Here is a 20180-nt window from a genome sequence, read left to right as displayed (position 1 = left end):
TCACCTTGTTGAAAGCTACTCATTTGTCAGTTTTCAACTTTCCAGTCATATCTGTTCCATCATCCCTTTTACTGCATAGCCAGCCACATGGACATCCATGCTGATACGGGGCAGAAAGTGGCAAGATGGGAAAAGAGGACATGTGGCATCTCACACTCACTGAAGGAAAACATGACCAGGGCAGCAACACTCACCCACAGGTACTCTGCAGGCGATGCTGCCGTCGAACTGTGCTCTAAGCCATTACACCAAAATGGTGAGGTGAGGAATGTGGGGCTTTGGGCAAGCAACCTCCTCTACCTCCTGGTTGTTCCTCAATTTATCTAATTATTTTATTAAGTTATAATTTTATGACGAAGCAGCACTAGGCATTCCATAAACAAAGTTAATAATATTAACCTTGTTTTCAGTAAGGCTGGAGGGAGCGACCTGCTCTAAATCTAACTTTGAAGTCTTCCGATCGGTTTAGACACAATTGAATCAAATTGACAGGAAATTTCATGAGAGGTTTCCATAATAGAATTTTTCCATAACAGATTTTTTCTAGAAACCTTGGGACAAAGCAGGAGAGGTGCCGAAGCATTCAGTCAGTGGTGGACTCATGCTGGAGTTACCCTGTGGCTAAGGCGAGGGCACTGGGGGAAGAGGCACTTCTGCCTTGTGCTGCTGATTCTTGACAAGAAAGCAGTCCTGGAGAAGGAGGGAGAGCACTCCCTGCCTTCCTTGCTGTTGGCGGGGAAAGTAAAGCTTAGTGGCATGTTCCTTGATGGCCGTCTCCTTGATCCCTTTTCTCTAATATGCTTCTACCTCAGCAACAGAGTAATTTACAGGTGTGTCTTCCTCATATGTCCTTTTTATTTTCTCTTCCTAGCCTGGAAGGAAGGACTGTGAGTCTTTCCTTTGAGGGCAGAAATAACAGCCTGAGCACCTTCTCTCCTTGCTCCAGTCTAGTGCTTAGAGAAGCTTGCCCATTCCCAGACAAAGCCTTTTACTTCCATAGGTGCATTGCTCAGGAGAGACAAGTGTGGTTGTGTTGACTTGGCAAGTGCCTGTTTTTCCTCTCCCTCAATATATGAATTACTGGGGTGGAAGGAGGGCTGTAGAGATGATTGATACCACATTCCTGGCAGTCCCTCAGGCCATGACAAGGTGTGGGAGCTCCTGGTACTGGCACTGAGCTGCTCTGCCCTATAGCAGCTGGGGGCTGTAATGGTTTAACCCTGGCCAGTTACTGCTTGAGGCCATGCTCTATCCCAAGCACAAGGTTTTGTCTGTCATATGGGAGTCTCTGAGGGCACAACAGTGCTCCTGAGGGCTGAGTTTAGGGTCATAGCAAAGGCAGCCTCACACCACTCCAGTGACACATACGTCTGCTTTTGCAGAGAGCAACTCTCACTCTACACATACCTGAGGTTTCAGTGCAGTACACAGAGGTAAGTATGTTACTGTTCCTGTGTGGTCACTGGTTGAAGAGGGATTAATGTAGTTTCATGGCAAGTAATAAAGACATTGCCAACAGGAATCATATCCTCATGCCTGGCTCCATTCATCCATGTGACTGTCAGTTCTACCTAGTTTTTGGCCAACCTGATTGCTGATTGTTCATGAGGATTGAACTATCATCATCTTGCGTCCTGATTGTAGCTACATCCTTTTTGCATCCTTAGCAAATGCAGACCTACCTCATTCACAACCATCCAGAGTGCCCATCTGCTGCCACTCCTTTCTTTCTGAAGCCTTTTGCTGTCCTGTAGAGCCCATACAACCAGCCCATACCTGCAAACCTTTGATTACTTATTACTCTGTCTACCTATCATCTTTTTTTTACTACTGAAAGATCAACCCATGTCTTTGATCAGCCAGCGATGTCAATCGCTTTGTCATTTTTTTCAAATTCTCATTTTCTTCCATAGTGCTCTCTGTTCTTCAGTGTTGTAACAAATGCTTCAGAAACATCTGGACATCTGCATCAGCACTGCTTCTCCAGACTTTTCTCTAAAATTGTTCTTGGCTGTGATGCTTACAGAAGATTTATGGTGTGCAAAATCCTCTGTCCATCTTGCTGATTAAGACAGTCTCGTATATTTTGTTTGTATCTATATGTTGTCTCTTGTGCTCATGTTAAATTGTACTTTCTTTGGGCCAAGAGCTGTCTTGTTGCTCTGTGTTTGCATGATGCTTCTCACAACAGAGTTCTGATGTGTGGTGGGAGTTCTCAGCATTTAATGGCAAAAATAATAGAAGTATTATTAACAAATGTCTCTGTGTGACTGCATCACATGGTGTGGTCACAGTTTGCAAAAATTCAGTTTCCTCCGGACAACTTGACTCTCTGCCTGCAGAATGTAGGTGCAACCCAGGGCAGTCCATTTTCAGAAAGGAGTGTGTTAGGAAAAGATTTGAGCTTGAGTAATTCCACAAACAGAAAAAAAACCCACCACCCAGTGTTCTGCAGTTTCAGAAAGATTTCCTACTGTGCAGATTTCTTGCTAGCCCATTAATTTTGCCATCTCAGAACTCAAACAGCATGGCCTAGAGCAGTGGTTTTCCAAATTCCTTCCAGTTGTAGCATACTAGCATAAACAGCATTTGCATATGGATGTCATAAAAGTGACTAATGCCAGCAATCATCATACTTTATTGCTATAATGTGACACATGTGCCTGAGCATCCTAAAAGATCTGCTCAGAGCTCATTGGTGCTGAAGAAATGGCACACCTCTTATCTGGCAGTGACGCTCGTGGCAGAACAGGCTTTGACAGAAACCAGAGCATGAATCCAGCTTCAGATGAACATGCACGAGGGAAGGGTACTCGCTGCTTCACTGCATGACTCAACAGCGCCGGGTACATGTCCTTTACCCTACATCAGATATCAAACTCAGGAAGTTGAACAAATAGCGTTTTCTAGTTTGATAGCCAGAAAGTTCAATGAACTCCTTGAGTGCAGCTGTTGACAAGTCAGTGGAGAGACATCTGACTCTGACCTCAGCCTTGTACCCGATCATACTTTAACATCTCGGATTCTCCAAAGAAGGCTGCAGATGATTCCTCTAGGCGAGGGGCAGTCAGTCATGCTGTGAGTGCGAGGTTGAATGCTGCCATTTTCAGTCAAGAATTTGCGGAGTGGAGGGAATTTGTCACAGTTCAGCCATGTCAGATTTTACTTCTGCAAAATGAGCGGGGAGGGTTGTGAACCCAATTACATCATCAACAGCACAGAAAACACATTTTCATATCTTACAGACTGGCTTTCACAGTCTTCATTTACTGGTCAGGCTTCCTACACCAGTGAGATGTGTATGATTATGCCATGTGCAACAGCCACTGCTTCCTAACGCTGTCTCAATCTGTTGTCCACCTTCTAACAAATAAGACAGAAGTATAATTTTTATTTACGACCTCCTGTAAAAATTGTTTTTAAATAACTGGTCACTGTATAGAGTGAAGAAGGATGTAAAGTAGTGCTCCCACTGAGAGAAATGAGCTGTGCCGTTGTACCAGGCATCGGCACATCTATGTGGGAAGGAGGCACTTTAAATTTCAGGCACAGGTAATTCCAAGCAGAGTTTACACCGTAATAGCCACAGGATAGGGCAGCTACAAGATGCATACTCAGGCTAACAAGTTATGTCTCTCTCTCTCTCTCACGTTTTTTCATCTGTGTGCATAGGTTAGAAGGCCAGTCTCCCTGTCGCACAGACTATTGGTGTATCCTGCTGTGCTGCTGCCCCGATGTGCTGCTGCCCATCTCAAACACACGTAGTTCATCTCCCATTTCAGAGAGACATCTCAGAACTGTCCCTCTAGGGAGTCATCAGACGCTTGGGTGAATACATCATTTCCTGATACATATTTTCAAACCCACGGGCAAGCAGTGAACCCAAAGCCTGGACACAGCTCTCTGATGACACAGCAGCTTTTGTGACTGGTGGCTGACATACTTTGATGTTGGCTGCTCCCAGTGAAACATGCAGGGTGACCCTGGAGCTGGTGCTGCAACTCTCCACCACAATCAGCAGCCCTGCTTTGTAGCCAGCTGCAGCAGGAGCTCCATGCACACAGTATTTAACTATACAGCCCCATGGGACATTGTTCTATTGGAAATACCCTGTACCATATCCAGCAATCCTTCTCTGTCTGGTACTTGGGAAGCAGGAGCCAGAAGACTATGTAGTAAAAAATGTCTCCTTCCTCAATATAGTACACATAGGGCAAAGGCTGTTTATCACAACCCTTCAGTGCTAATGTCTGCTTAAAGTTTGTATACCTTGGTTCCTTTTACAAACAGTTGAACCAAAACATTTTCTTGGCATTTGCTTTCATTCTTCATTTCACAGCTTTATCAGAGAGAGAGAGCAATGCATTTATTTGTGTGCAGTTCCCCACAGGTAATCTTCAGTTGCAGCACATAAAACTTAATTTTCCCCAGTTGGACAAGATTTCTTGTTCTGCACAAAGTTGTAAATCACCGCAACAAAGACTGTTGCTCGCTCAGTGTAGGCAAAGCCTTGTAGTACTTGAAAAATTACTTTGGCTTTCCCATGTGCTCCTCATGCTGCAATTCCAAGAGCTTCCAAGAGCTTCACAGATTTAACCAACTTCATGCTTTCTGCAGATAACATCGATGAAGTGAGGTGCATGTAAGCCTTTTTCTCATTGTCCACCAGAACATTTTTATTATCAAATTCATAAAGGACTTCAGCAAATATTTTTTCTTTCGTCCTTGCCCTTTATAACATTAAGTTGGAAGCAAGTGTTTTCCTTAAAAAAAAGACATGATATTGTTGCTTCCTTCACGCAGCCCTGAACGTTACAAACACAGTATTTCCAAGAACAGTATTTCCAGGAACAAATCTCAGAGAATGAGCAAAAGGGCATGGTGTCATGGCTAGTAGCATGTGTGCACAGTGCAGCTATTAAGAAGACAAGGGTCTGCGCAACAACATGAGCATGATATTGCCTGGTTCACAATCCCATTTATAAATACTTGGGGTCACACACCATAATTTGGAAGCTATTTGCTTCAAGACTCCCAGGCTTGATGTGTGCATTGACTCTGAAGACATCCTCTGCCTTGGTGTTATTTGACTTCTCAATTTTCAGTTAATTCAAAATGTTATGGGTATTCCTGATCACCCAAGTAAACAATAGCACCAGGAACCCTCTGGAACTTTAAGGAAGGGGGTAGAAAGTTGCCAGAAAACTGAAAACATAGCTCTTTTTAAGGCACATAGGGTCTACAGATCTTGCTTAGAGATCACTTCTGATCCACACAGCTCTGCTCCAGGAACTGCAATATCTTTCCTAGCCCATTCTGAAGTTTTGAGATCCAGCTGACTCAAAGTGAGAGTTTCTGAAAGTGAAGGGGTTTCTAGATTTCAGCACAAAGCTGCTTCAGAGCACTTCCTTTCAGTAACTGGCAGCAACAGTAAAGGGCTCATACAGCTGCCAGGTGACAGTGAGACATGAGGACTACATCCAAACTGCTTCTGAAAGCCTCCTGAGTCCATCTTGGTCTCCTGTCCAGACTGCAGCCCAGCACAAGGCTGCTTACGCTTGTACTGCCAGCACCAGCATCTTCCATTGTTGTGCAGGTGGGCACCTGGACTCAAAGGGAGAATCACGAAGGTTTTCCATTTGGCAAGAACAAGAGTAAAGGAGACTCAGCATAGCCAGAAGGCTGGTGGGTTTCTACTGGGAAAGTGGCAGCGTTGTTTCAGGTCTCCCATGGCTGTTCCTCCACACAGGGACTTTGAACCAGGAGCCCAGGTACCCAGGTGAACTCCCAAACCACTGTAGCCTTGGTCATTCCAGTGTCTTAGCTGAGAAACATCATCTGAGAAGCTGTTTCCTGATGGATGTCTTGTCAAAACCAGAACGTTCCTGGGAAGTGCTTGAGTTCTGATGAGTTGGTGTTTTTTTATGAAAAAATAGTTTGTCAGTAAACTCCTCACAAGCTCCAACAGGGACTCTTCTGGTACTGAATTTGGTGCCAGATGGGCACCAGTCCTTCCACCATTGAAGGCAGCTGGAGTTTTGCCACTGACTTCAAAGGAATTAGGATCAAGCCCTGGAATTCATGACTGCACTTTTTATTTAGCTTTCTGAATAATTTATAAGTAAGAATAGGCTGGATTCTCCCGCTCTTTCTGATGTTGAGTAAAACTGTCGTTACATTTGTTGCTTTCAAAGGAGCTTTGGTGCAGGCATGAGCATCTCATTATGAAAAAGGGTGTCCATATAGGACAGATAGGAAGAAGAGAGAAGGAAATTCTTAGGCACATTGAAAACACAGAGCAGATCTGAGATTCAGAGATGACAGATCAGTGTAAGATAGTCTTCATACTTGGAGCTGAAGTCTAGATATCTTGAATTGTTTCAGGGAGTACAGAGGGATGCAGAGAGCATACTTCTTGGTGAGTTCATTTATTTTTGATGCCATTGCATTTAGTTTTCTTTTCTTCCTTCACAGTGATTTGAACATTAGTTTCCATAAGGTTACTTGCTGTGCTTTGCTCCTGAGCGGACTTTGCAGCAGACTGCGCATTTTTCTGGGATTCACCAAGCCATGTGTTTGTTCTCCACCACTGAAAACCATTTTCCATCTTAAAACTGTTTGGAAAAAAGAGAAAGAAAAAAATTTCCCAGTTCACCACCCAGGGCTTAGTGTTTACTTCTGCTGCACGCATCATTTATTTTCATTCTGCAAGATCATGATGACACGCTCGTCCAAGCACATGCTGTTCTAATATGCTACATTCCTTTGGCCTCTCAGTGCGTTAGAAGTGACATTGCTGCTAAATGAGAAAGATCTTGTAAGACAGGGAAATAGATCGCTAAGTACAGCTCCTTTCAGGGAACCATGTTGTAGACAAAACTGATTGGCTTGCTTTTTCCAGACTATACATAACTGTGTTCATGTATGACCCTTATTAGGAAGGCTATCTGCTGTATGGATCTGGGGACTTCCTTCCTTGAGAACATGCTAACATATTTAGCAGGCTCTTGGAAAAGAGAACAAGAGGTATGCCTCAGCCTATGACTGGAGGAACAGGACACCTGAAGTTCGAGATGTGTCCTAGAAAAGTATTTCTGCAGCTATTGTTCTGTGTGAATATGTTCAAGCAAATGCATGTACTGCACTTCCTGTATTTTCTGGGAGTATGGAATAACTGTTTCAGTCACAGTGTGGAGTTTCAGAAATCTATCTTCCATGATGGATAAACCACTTGCAGAAAATCTGTTCCACATTTGCTTGTCCCTCCCTAGCCATAAATGAGAAAAGGCAATAGTGGATTGTTAGAGATTAGCACAACAACATTAAATAATGCTTTGGTTTAGACGTAATATTTTCTCTTAATCTGTGCCTTACTAATGATTGTTCATTAGGAGGTGGTGCCTAAATGCATAATTGAGATAGGGTTTTGTAGCTTCTGCCCAATGAATTTAAACTGTCCATGGACAACTGTGGAGGCTTTCTCTAAATATTTTAAAATCTGAATTTACAAAACACATAAAAGATGAAAATTGTAGATGCATCCAATATGACTTGATTGAAGAGCCTTTGGCACAACTTTGTCTACTAATATCCCATTAGTAAGCCCTTGAAACTGCTGTGCGTCCACTGTAGTAACTTACCCAATGAACATGTAAAGTATTAGATAAAGTATTATGTACTTTCTCCTAATGCCCATTTGAGTCGAAGGGTGTTTTGCTACTTGGCTACAGTAGAAGAAAGGTTGTATCCTATATTTGCTGGTAGGGATAACAGTAAGGAAAAGCTGCTTTAGTTCTCTGAAACTGCTTTTTGGGGGATGAAAATGCTTTCACAGATGCAGTCTTCTCAGGGACCTAGCAGAGACAGGAGACATTTGTATAGTTATGCCCTTACTTACTTAATAACCTCACAGTGCTTCAGAACATAAATTATAAGACTAGTGAAACTAATTCAGTGAGGGCATAAGAACTTAATATTTCCTGAAAGTAACTACTCTGAAGTGAAAATGCAGTAATAAATTCAGACTGTTTGTTTTAATCACAAAATCAGCTATGGAACTCCAAAGCTGCCAAAGTTTCTGCAAGGCATAAAATAGGGATGTGCATGATCTTCTCAATATTTATGAACTGTAAAGTATAAAAATTAGCAGTCCCTAGGTGAAAACATTTTCAGTCTTTCAGGGGGACATTGTGAAGAAGTTTTAGTAAGAATTTTAATTTTCCTTTATGCTCTGCTCAGTGGCTCCTTTCCAAAACCTTGAGGATATTTTTTCTTACCAATTTGTTCTTTTTCACTAAGTATGCATTGATTTGTGGAGTTTTGTAACTTTTCACTTTTAAAAGGGGTCTTGAACTTACATATTTCTGATCTATACCTGTATTTCAACAGCACCACCCTTCAGCTAGTATTTTCCACAAAGATAGAATAAAAGCTTACATAGCAAATGAAGAACTGTTTTCCTGAAAGTCTTAATAAACTGTACTTTCTGGTTCAAATTGGCTCCAGTTCAAGAAAATACTTAAGCACATGTGTAACACTGAGAATTTAAGCAATCCTTCCTTATGCAGAAAAGAATGGTGTTTTAGTCCCATTAGCAACAGTTCAGTCTGCGTAGTATCAAGTATGCACTGAAGTATGTTGCTAAACCAGAAACAGAGCAAGGTCCGGTCCTCTCTTTGGTAGGTCAGATATCAGTCAGAAATTAATCCCTTACTCGGACCTAAATGTCTAGAAAGCTGGGAGTATTCAGTAGCAGAATAAGACACTGTCCTGTCTTACAGAAGATAGCACTGTGAGTGAACTGCAACAACCCAGGAGCTGCTGTGGTAACCACCGTGCATCAAGGTGTTCCTTGGAGGTCTAAGCTGGGCTAGAACAAATTTTGCCACTACCATGGATTAGTGAACGCACTGGCGTATTTGTCAAGGAAGATGCAGTAAAGGTTAATTATTTAAATCTAACCTAAATTTCCCATGCTTCTGTCTTGTTCCATAATAATAACAATAAGTTCCAAAGTAATAATTTTTTATTTTGACTAAAATAGAATTAATTAGGACCCACACGGGACAAGAAGTAGCTTTTTCCTCACTCTTCATCCTAGCTGGGATATGTAAGTGGGTGCATAACACTGCCCATTGAAACTATAGTTCATTAAATCACATTGGGATATAAAGAGCATATTTAGTCCCATGTGGGGATAGTCAGTGCAGATGACAGTTTCTCTCCTGTATCCCCTCATCCTTAAAAGAGAAATATGTTGAAGCTGTTTACAGGTAGTCCCTTTTAAACCTACATGTATCAGGAACTGGAGTGAACTGGGGTGTGTGTATGTGTCTGTGTGCAAGCATGTGCAGAGAAAAAGTCACCATAATGCATTCTGCAGAAAAAATAGGTTTATCTAGAGACTAATAAAAAAATTAATTTTGGCAGTGGAGAAGTCCTAAGTGAGGTAGCTTAATGTTTGTACCTTTGTTGCCCATATGGTAAAGTCTCAAGTAGAAATCTAAAATAGTCATATCTAAAAGCCAGAAGAAGAAAAAACCTCTCCCTTAGCTCATATTGCATGGGCTGTCTGGCTGGAGGCCAAAGTCATGACAGCTTGCATTGTGGCGAGGAGAGCAGTGTGGCTCCCTGATCAAGGTCAGCAAATTTTTAACGAATGGAGCTTGATTACTGCTCCCTTTGTGGGAAAAGGTTGTTTGGAGGTGAACAAGGCTCTGTGCACAAGAGGTATTCCACATGCACCCTCCTTTGCTTTTAAAACCAGACGAGCTGGAGCTGTTTCCAGTAGGGTTCCTCACAGCTGGGGAATGCCTTCCTGAGAAACAGGCACAGTAGCTCTATGAACTGAGGCTGGTGCATCCTTTTCTTAGCATGCAGCACCTGCAGTCAATAGCCCCTGAGACCCTGTGAACAGTTTTACTGTACGGTTTCATTGCATGGTAGGGTCCCCCAGCTATTACAAGGCTTGCCCTCACGAGGTTTTGCATTCCCAGACCCAGGAGTGCAGGGCTGCTGGGAATGTTAGACTGGTTTGGTACGCAAATCCAAGCCTTATCCTTCTAAATCATATTTTGAGTTTACTAGGACATCTTGTTGCAGAACGTTTGGGGTATAATCAGTCCTGCTGCAGTCTCAAGGGCTTTTTATGATTTGAGATTAGCAGGACCAGAATTTCAAATATAGATTCTTTCTAGAGGAGGAATCAGAAATAGGCGAGAAAGTTGAGTTCTGGTATTACGGGCTGTCATAAGACATGTCAAATTCCTGAGAATGACTGCGGGTCAGAACTTTCCATTAAGCTTCTCCTCTGGAGGCAGATCTGCCTGAAGATCAGATGACAGACACCAGAAAGCAATGCTTGTTTACATACTCAGAGTTTAAAATAAGAAATTAGCAATCGTGTTTATGTTTTAAAAAGGGTTTCTAAAAGTTCTTGGTGAAGAGGCAGCACCACTGGCTTTCACAAAGTAGTAAGTAGAACCTCTTCTCTGGTATTCGTAGCCTATTTGGGAAGTACTTTCCAGCATCTGTGGGCAAAGCTGTTTAAAAACAGTTCTCTACAAAAATAAAGTTGTAAAGCTATAAAGCATTTTTTATCTTGGCAGACCAAATTTATATTTTCCCAGTATTTCAGGAAGACTCTGATGTTCCCAAGAGTTCATTAGCTTGACTGTTTCGGGGAGGGGTTTTCTTTTTGCCTTTAATCTTCTACTGATATTGAGAATGACTTTGTTTATATCAATACAGGGCTATTTTTTATCACTCTGTGTTTAGATGCTAGCTCTCTTATTGACCTTTTTAACTAGGTTTTACTTTGAACAAAAAAATAATGGATTTTGTTGTTTTAAAAAGAACAGCTTTGGTGTTAAATTGGATTTCAGCCAGTGGGATTTATAATCTAATTCCTACAAGACAATCAGAGTTTTGATATTAAGAGTTGGAGCAGTTCATCGTCCATATGGAGCATTGCTGTATAATCAGGAAGTTCTAAATTCTTTTTTTTTTTTGACACTATATTTTCCTGTGTCAAAGATTTAAAATATATTCTTTTCATGTTTGCTGTTGATTAGCAAAGTATTTCCTCACCCTCTGCTGTAGAAAAGAATCATACATATTTGATCTTTCTCCTTTTCTCCTTAATATTTCAAACAATTGAGCTAGACTATCTCCATCGATTGGGTAAGCGGAGCTGTAACACCTACTTAAGGGAGGGGAGCCATCTGGTTTCCTTGCAGCTTGGAGCCTGCTGGCAAATATTAAGTTGTACCAATTTAGAGCATGATGAAGTGGGAAATAATGGACATTCTTGAAGAATCTGAAATGGGATCAGCTGTTATTGGCAAAAATTGGCAGGTGCACTGTGCTGGCTGTAAGCATGGTCTCGAGTTGGAGAGTGCAGCTGGGAAAATGGCCTGCTAATTGAATGGTTGCAGGACTCCCAGCAGCTCTGACCATAGTGGAGCATCATTAATTGGAGCCTCTTGGTTGACTTGGTGGAAGCTGTCACAGAATGAAGGATCCGACAAGTTGATGGTGACTTTCGATGTGTTAGTGTGTTTATTGCCTGTTACTTAGAATGGGTCCTCATGGAGTCAGAAATGCTTTCACACTTAGGAGGGCTGGCATAAGGCTAGCAATAGATATTTCTTATTTGTATTTGCAGCATGGTGACAGTGGTTGGGAGACATAAAAACTAGCCAATTACACATTTGTTTAAATGCACGGTTCTGTTGTTATCTTTCCCATCCCTCTCTCTTTCCCTTTTATTTTCACTTGTATTAGTTTTCTGAAGTGGCTTGGCTTGGAGCAGCAACTATTATTATTTTTTTATTTAAAGCCTGAGAAGACCTTGTCCTCTGCTGATTTTCTTGGATGCTGCTGTAATTCATACAGAGATTACAGAAACAAAAATAGCCTGGTTTTGATCCAGAATAGTGTTATATGCACCTCTGGTTTATGTGGGTCTCAGAATAGCAGTGTATTCAAAAGCACGTGTGCATTAGCCATGGCTCCCTTTTTCATATGTTGTTTTTATTCATTAAATGCAAACATATTGCAGCGCATCCTAGTTTAATATAAAGGTCTGTTGGCAAAATGTGGTATTTTCCCTCAGCTGTTAGCACCCCTCAAGGGAAGATCTATTGGCAGGGAGGGCTGTGCAGAAAGCACTGCTGACTTCAGAGCGCACTTCATGTATCATCAGTGACTGTAGCACCCCTATGAGCCTAAAAACTCTTCAGCTATGCAAGACATAGCTTTCGTGTATGAGTTAGGATGGCTAAGAGGTAAGAGACTTCAGCGACAGGGTTGTCCCGCCCAGCATGCCTTTGCCATTGATAGGCACAAAGTTATCTGTGAGTGTGGACTGAATGAGAAATGGTGGGTTGAAAACTGGCTTGAGTGTCCTGGTGCTCTGCTGTCTCCTTGGGCTGTAGGCCAAGCTTTAAACCCTTTGGGAGGACTGATGAGACCAATTTTTCAAGCTGGATACCAAGCAAGTCTTCCAGTGGCCATCATGCTCTTCCCCAGTTGAGGTGATACAGCTGGAACAAATGCCTTTGGTTTGCATCTGCATTTGGATAACCTGTGTCAGATGGGAGGCAGGGAGATGAAAGTGGAAGGATTTGGAAGCCGTACCCTGGATCAAACGCCTGTGTAGCAAACATCAAGCATAGGCCCATGATGGACCTGGAAACAGCAAAACACTGATGAAGAGGCTCCTGCCTCCTTCCCCCAGCCTGCCTCTGCAGCCTAGGACAAGCTATTTTGGGGAACGTTGTTTTTTTAAAATGTGCAGCAATTTGTGGTGCCTGGTTCTAGCCTAACTCTCCTGGATGCTTATTCAACCTCTTTTTTGATTTTCCTGTCACTAAGAAGTGGATGGAAATAAGTCACCCGACTTCAGAAAATTAAATAAATTTGGGATCACCCTGGAGGTGGACAGTAACACTTGGCTTGGGGCAGGTTTTGGGAAACAAAATGTGCCAACATGCCTCCCAGGGATCTGCCTGGCTGACTGAGAGAGAGTGGACAGATGATGAAATCAGGCTGGTTTGGGGACCTGCCCCAAGCACCCCCTTTGCCAGGGCAGATCTGCCCTGCAGCAAGGGCCTCAGGCGTGCAGGCATGCATAGCACCCCAGACCCCACTCTGTCCCAGGGGACAGCCGCCACATTTCAGTACTCAGCATGATCCCCTTGCTGAGGCTGCAGCTGGCACTGGAGTAGGCCACCAGGAAAGGATCATGGTGCTTCAGGGAGGAAGGCCCAGGCAGGTCCAGAAGGTGCCATCGGCGAGCTGTGATGGTCTGTTAACATCCCCCCTTCTCTAATCTTTTTTTAATCTTTCCCTTTTCCTCTGCACACAGCTAAATGAATCCGCCAAGCAGCTCATCGAGATGGACAAGACGTGCTTGGCTGCCGCCTCCGGCTGCGATGTGCCGCTGCCAACGGAGCTGGCAGCAGTGGCAGCAGCAGCGGCAGTGGGTCTGGCACCCTGCTCCACGCTGGCCGGTGCTGGGGTGGCCGGGGCAGCCCAACGGCAGGCGGAGGGCAAGAAGAACGCCAAGAAGCGCCACTCCTTCACAGCCCTCAGCATGACACACAAGTCCTCCCAGGCCGCCAGCAATCGGCACTCCATGGAGATCAGCGCGCCTGTCCTCATCAGCTCCAGCGACCCACGGGCGGCCGCCAGGATCGGGGACCTGACCCACCTCTCCTCCAGTGCCCCGGCCCAGGTAAGGCGGGGGTGGAGGTGGGGTTTGAGCAACTTCAGTGGGTGGCACGCTGTTGCCTTGCCTCTTTCAAAATGGCTGACCATTGCACGAAGCGGTTGCACAGTACTGTCAGGCAGATGTGACAGTACTTGGGATGTGTCATTCCCATCCTTGCATTAACCAGTGGGCAGGCCTGAGGAGGCAGAAGATAAAGCCAAATCTGATTCACAATAATACACATTTTTTAAAAAAGCAATCCTACAATTTGTTTGAAGTAATGCCATCTATGTTGCATCACTTTCCGTTGCAGAAAGTAGTAATTTTGAGTGATCCTGTTACCCTGAATGTATCTCTTACACTGCAGGGTAGCAATGTCAGTATGCAATTCACACATTTGGGATAAAAAAGATTTTTGGAGTGATTATTTCCCTGCAAATCACTGAAGGACGAGTAAATGTGCTATGCTTTGGCAAGTGTTGTACCCAGCAAGTAGCTGCTGTTCAGAAACACCCAAGGAGTTTTAAACCACCACACGTGCTGAGGGTGCAACCCGCCATCCTTCCCCCTCTCAAAGGAGAGGGCAGAGGATCAGCATCCTGGATATCCTGACAGGTCCCAAAACAAGCTTCTGAGAGGCTGCTCCTACAGGCCTGGTAGAAACAGGAAGTAAATTCACCAGGGATGCACTGAAACCCCTTGCAAATGCCCCCTGTTTCTGTGGATAAGTGAATCCAAGTGGTAATTTGCAGTTTGAAGCTGTAGAAAAGAACAGAGAATAATAATCATTCCAAACTTCTGCCTTGGCCTTCCTGCTCAGTCATCTACACACTTGGTGTGCAGATCAGCATCCGCAGGTTCCCTCCACAGACCAGCTCCTTGTGGTCTGTGCTGTTTGCTAGTGCTGAGATAATCTAAGCATGGCAGGGACTTCCCACCCATCGTTTCTCTGCTGAAAAAAGCCGCACTTGCCCTTTTCCTCTCCCTTGCTGTGCCTTCCTGCCCCTTGCACCTGTGTCCCCATACAGGGATAAACATGGATCACTTCCCACCCCTGCAGTGGCACGGAGCAGGAAACGATTCGCATTACAGGCATGGCCCACACTGGTATGTGTGTAGATGGCTGGGAGACGGGAAGGGGGACAAGCAGCAAACTGCAGGGACTGCCTTGGGCAGAAATGCCCGTTCACATCTGCAGTGTTGGTGGGTCTCCCCATGGGGCCAGTGTGGTACACCAGACCATGGGGTCACTCTCCATGGCTGTGCCATACTGCCACCCATGATGTGAGCCCCCAGGCCCCTGCAGCACAGGTTTGCAAGGACACTGGGGAAGGCAGGGTGCCTGTGTGCATGCCAGTGTGTGCCACAGGGCCAGGTGAAACGGTGTGCCAAATGCTGTTTTTGGTGGAGCAGCACCCTCTGTTACTGCCTCAGCTGCTCACCTCCCTCTACTGCCCACCCACATGTAGGAGCCAGAGAGGCAGCTCTGTCAAACTGCATTTTTGGTTATTTTTCTTCCACACGCCTTTTCCAGGTGGGGTCTCTGTGCTGTAAGGTCTTCCCTCTCCTCTCAGCTCTCAGAGGGAGGGTGAAGGTGAGGATACGGCCCCCACACAAAGCAGCACGTGTGCCAAGATGTACTGGGACATCTGTGAAGCAGCACAAGCCCTAGACGTGAGTGAGGGTCCCAAGCTTGTCAAGTAAATGACACCCAGGTTTTTGGCACTCAGAGTGACACATTTGGACTTTACAGAGATGTGACAGACTGCGGCTTTTCTGTTCTTGTGCTAGTCAAGGAAAACACCATGCACACCCTTTGCTAGAGTCATGCGCAGACTCATTCTAAGCTAGTGAACCGGAAAAATCAGACCCTGAAGCAGAAAGTGCCTTGACTGTTCTCCCCTGTTTTAACCAAACAACTGGTGTGCAAAACCCCACTTACTTTGCAGACCACTGGGGCATTTGGGCACAAGTAGCTGGGGACAAGAAGGGCCCCATGTTCCCTGTGACAAGATACGATTATCAAAATCCAACCCACAGGAAGGTTGATTGGGTCCTTTGCAGCAGATGGGAAGACATAGAATTGCTGTAATGGTCAGAAGCACAGCTAGGGCTGGGGTATAATGAAGACACTCCAGTGTGACCACCATGGTGGGAACAGGTTTGGGGAATGATTCTTCTGCCTCAGGGCATTGAGCTAGTTTGCGGACAAGGCATCTGAGCACATGCCTGCATCACTGCCGGCCAAAACTGTCTTGACCAAAATCCAGGGAAGGGGAAAAGGAGTCTTGGTGGTTTGGATCAGCCTTACTGAAAAGAGGCTTCCCTCTGTCAAAAAGTGTTATTGCAGGCCCAAAGACCCGGTTACCCCAAATGTGGCATTTACATGTATGAATACATATCTCTGCTTTTGGGAGCCTTACTATTTGTTTTCTAGTTTGAGTGATTTAAGCATTTTCTTTTGTAAACTTTGCTAGGAATGTGGATCTGTTGGGGGCGGGGAAGTGGGGGTGAAGTTCTCACTATATTCTCTTGCCTGTAGGAGCAGCCTTCGGAAAAATGCCTCACATAAGACTAGCAGTAAAATCACAAGAGCTACCAATGTGAATTCACCTGCCTTCTGAGGTCTACAGAGTAGAGAATCTGCCTCTTACCAAATCACATTAAAATTGTGCAGCTTTATCTATGTAACTATGTAACTATTAATCCCATAATAACTGAGGTTATATTTTAATTAAAAATATCAGAAATTCAGTTCCTTCTCTGCCATCTGCTAAGACCCAACATGGCTCTGAAACAATTAATGATGCTTTAGCCTTAGACAGAAAGTCAGTTCAGCATTTTCCTTTTATTCACGTGGCTGAACACCAACCAAAGTAACATAAACATGGGCCTCCAGCTCTTACATCAAGGCATTTGGGACAGTGCGAATCTTGTCTTTGGATTGTTTTGTTCTAAAATGTGTTTGGCATTTTTAAGATAAATGTCCTGTACGTCTTGTTCAGGGTTTGACATCTTGAGAATCTACAAGCTGACTACTGCTGCTTTGGAAGCGCTCAGGGCACATTGCTGAGAGCATGGGCAGGTTGGTAGGAAGGCTGTGCATATAGCTGCCAAACTTAGCGGTGAGCTCTGCTGCAGGAAGGTGTCTCACATTGTCTTTCCTCACTTGAAGTGGAACCTCTGCCCTGCAAGTCGTCATCACAGACCTTGAGTGGTTCTCTCTGTAACCATCTCAGGCCCCTGCTAGTTTTGCAACAGCAAATTTGGCCAAAGCGTAAGGGGAACAACAAGTTTATGGTTTCAGCACTGACTTTCTAGCAAATGTATGCCTTTCCTTTCAACATTAGAATCTAAATTTGGGGTTTTTCTATCTTTATATCATGTCTTTGAAAATTCCAAACACTTATGTATTGAACAGATCTCTTCGTAAAAGGAAATAAAGGAATTTTGTTTGGGACTAACCCAAAATAATACCGAAAGGTAAGAGCTTCTGTGGTACGTATCAGGTATTTAGCTTGGGGGAGGGGGGGAGGCTACATTTTTAAAAAGTTTGACTCAGTTTTCCTATAGCCTGTCCTTTGAATAAACAGAATTCAATTGCAGTAGTTCTTGAATGACATCCAGTCCCCTACCTCAGGCAACCTGTTGGTGCCCAGTGAAACATTCTTCTTAAAACAAGAATCCATTTTCCTTGTAGACCAGAGGCTCCTACATCTGAGGTACCTGCTTTCTCTCTGCTGACATGAGAAGAAACAAAGATAATGGGGCTTCTTACTGTAGGAAGTTAAAATGTAGGTGCAAATTTCAGGTGTTTCAGTATATGTGGAATATATTCCACCCCTTAGAAATTATTTCACGTGTAGTACTACATTCCTGTGGCTTTTGTCAATTTTTGTGAATTGAAACCAGACTTTCATGCTGAGCTGACATGTTTTTTGTTTTTATGAGTTGTTAGACTATTATAAGCCTTCTGCTTCTCCAGAAGGGCACAGATTTATGTGTATTGAGCACTGACATGCAGACCAGAGCATGAAATCACATGTTTTGGAAGCACTTCTGCACATCATTAATTTAATAATTGAAAACTACAGGCCTTCCATAACATGTTCATTATTCTTTAAGCAGAACCAACTCAGCTGTTTTCCAAAAGCCAAGATACATTTTTAAAGGAGTGATGGTCTAAAAAACATCTTCATTGACTGCAAACCCAGGGATGCTCAAAGGTAGAAGAATGAGCTTCAAGCCACCTCAGCTGGATAAAATAGCAACTGGAAAACCACAACAGCTGGGGTACAAAGCATTTATTTTCAAAGAGGCAATGCTGGGATCTTAATTTCACTTGCAGGCAAATTTACTTGTATGCTTTTTGTTGCATGCTAAGTATCACTCATTAAACGTTAAGATCTCCATCTAAAAGGTAATAGTGTCTGTCCATCATGCAGAATGTCCTATCATGCTGTAAAAATGGATTTTTATTGAAGATTTAAGTAGTGCTGCAGGCCTGTGATAAAGCTGAAGCTGAATTAGGTTACAGATGCAGAGGACCAGTTCGTAACTGAGACTCCTTGGGGAGCAGGGAAGGTCCCGCTGGACAGTAATCATGCCTAGGCCTCAGATGGCTTGTCTTGCTTCCATTTGCACCCCTTATGAATTATTCTTTCCCTGCTATTTGGAAAGGTCATAGGCCAGTGCTGCTCCAAATCCCCTGGTTTTTGACAGAAAATGCCTCTCATGAATAATGAAGTGTGGCTTTGTGCACAACAGGATAACAGCCGAGTAAGGAAGACAGGATCCTCCCTGCAGAAGGAACTTCTATGTGTGTTTTGAGCAATTCATCACCATGCACAAAAAGTCTATTTGTATCAGCAAGTGTTAGTACAGGCTCCTAACCAGAGGCCACATGTTCAGGAAAAACTGAGAACAATGTCTTGCACACTCGCAGTCCCAAAGAGTGACAGTATTTGAAATGAAAAATGTTCCTTGAAGTGTCTTGGTATATAAATCATTTGGAAGTGTGGCTCCTTATCAGTTATTTAGAAGTGCTGAATTTTAGCTGAGAAAATGTAATAGCAGAACTCTGGTTGAGTCTTGGCTGATAACCTAAATGTGCTGACCATGAGAAGCATACAGATTGCACATAAAATCCAGAGACTAGAAATGAACCTTGAATTTTCAAGTGCACAACAGGCTCTGTGAAAAGAAGAAAAATTCAGGTATTTTTCAGCTTTGGCCTGGAGTCCAAATTCTATCCAACCTGCTCTGCCTCTGGCTGTGAATGACAACTGATTGGACATCCATTAATGAGAGTGAGACAGCTGAAACCGAGGGCAGCTATCTTAGGAGGCTGCACCGGTCAAAATGGCAAAAGAGAAGTAATATTAGTCTGACCTGTGTTTCTGTCATTTAGATCAAAATATGTCATGAAAACAGCATAAGAGACTTTACTAAAGTCTAACCTAAACTACTTCATGCTCTTTGTACATTCCTGATTCTACACAAAATTATTTAGATCTGGTTCCAGACATTACCTATTCATTGCATCTCTATTTTAAATCAAAACTTTACAAAGAACTCTTGGGAGTTTTGTAGGTGGGAAGGAGTTAAGTTTTTTCAAGCAGAGAGTTTCGGGCAGGCATGTAAACTGCATTATTTTATTCTTTTTCTACCAGTAGGTCTTTGAATATACTCTGTGCATATGGGATATATTACATTATTTGTCACAACTGTTGCGAATGAAACACATGAGCTCACTCAGTCTATTGACTGATTACATAAGCTACTGAGAATCCAGGTCAAAGCAAAATCCTCTTTTAGAAGCTACCAGTTTAAAGACAGTGTCTTCTCTTTATCCCATAATTTACCTCATCACAAATACCTTTTGAAAGATTTTTCAAGAATCACAAAACCTATTTTTTTCGCAGGATCTGGGAAGAGGAGGTTGTGCTTTAGAAGGGTTATTCAACTGTGTGTGTGAAATCCCATTGCCTGTAAAACAAAAGCAAAATATTTTTTTCTAGATGGTCCTCAGGGTAGTAACCCAAAAACATTTTGCCACTGAAATCATTTTTGCACAGGGCTAATCCTGAGGCTTTACACTACCTGCCAGTCAACTACTGGTTTGGAAGCCTCAAGAGCAAGCAAGGCATTCTCTTGGTATTTACACTATACCACAAAATCCTGTCCATCCAGCACACACTATGTGTACATGCATGACATTTCAACAGAAATTACTACAGTGTGTATTTTCCCTTTTTGTTTATTTGTTTACCACTACTATGTCCCTGGAGGGGGACTTCCTACAGGAAGCATTGCACAGGATCCTGCTGAGTTTGTTGTGCAGTTATCAAAAGGATAATTATGAACGTGGGGTTAAATTAACATCTTTTAGATGTCAAGCTTTCACTTTAACCTTTCCAGTCTCTCTGCATTTGATTTTTTCTGTTCTTTGACCCCAGAATTGCAA

At 43.4% G+C, this 20180-nt stretch overlaps 1 protein-coding gene across 1 annotated transcript in view; it reads left to right on the top strand.

Moving 5' to 3' along the window:
* Positions 1-20180, top strand: part of LOC119143502 (E3 ubiquitin-protein ligase SH3RF3-like) — a 257285-nt gene that overhangs the window by 177292 nt on the left and 59813 nt on the right. Inside the window, exon 4 of the mRNA XM_037377831.1 lies at positions 13370-13738. Coding sequence (XP_037233728.1) covers positions 13370-13738 — 369 coding nt within the window. The remainder of the gene's footprint in view (positions 1-13369; positions 13739-20180) is intronic.

Source organism: Falco rusticolus, chromosome 2, assembly GCF_015220075.1.
Source record: "Falco rusticolus isolate bFalRus1 chromosome 2, bFalRus1.pri, whole genome shotgun sequence".
Taxonomy (NCBI): domain Eukaryota; kingdom Metazoa; phylum Chordata; class Aves; order Falconiformes; family Falconidae; genus Falco; species Falco rusticolus.
This window is presented reverse-complemented; position numbering and strand designations above follow the sequence as displayed.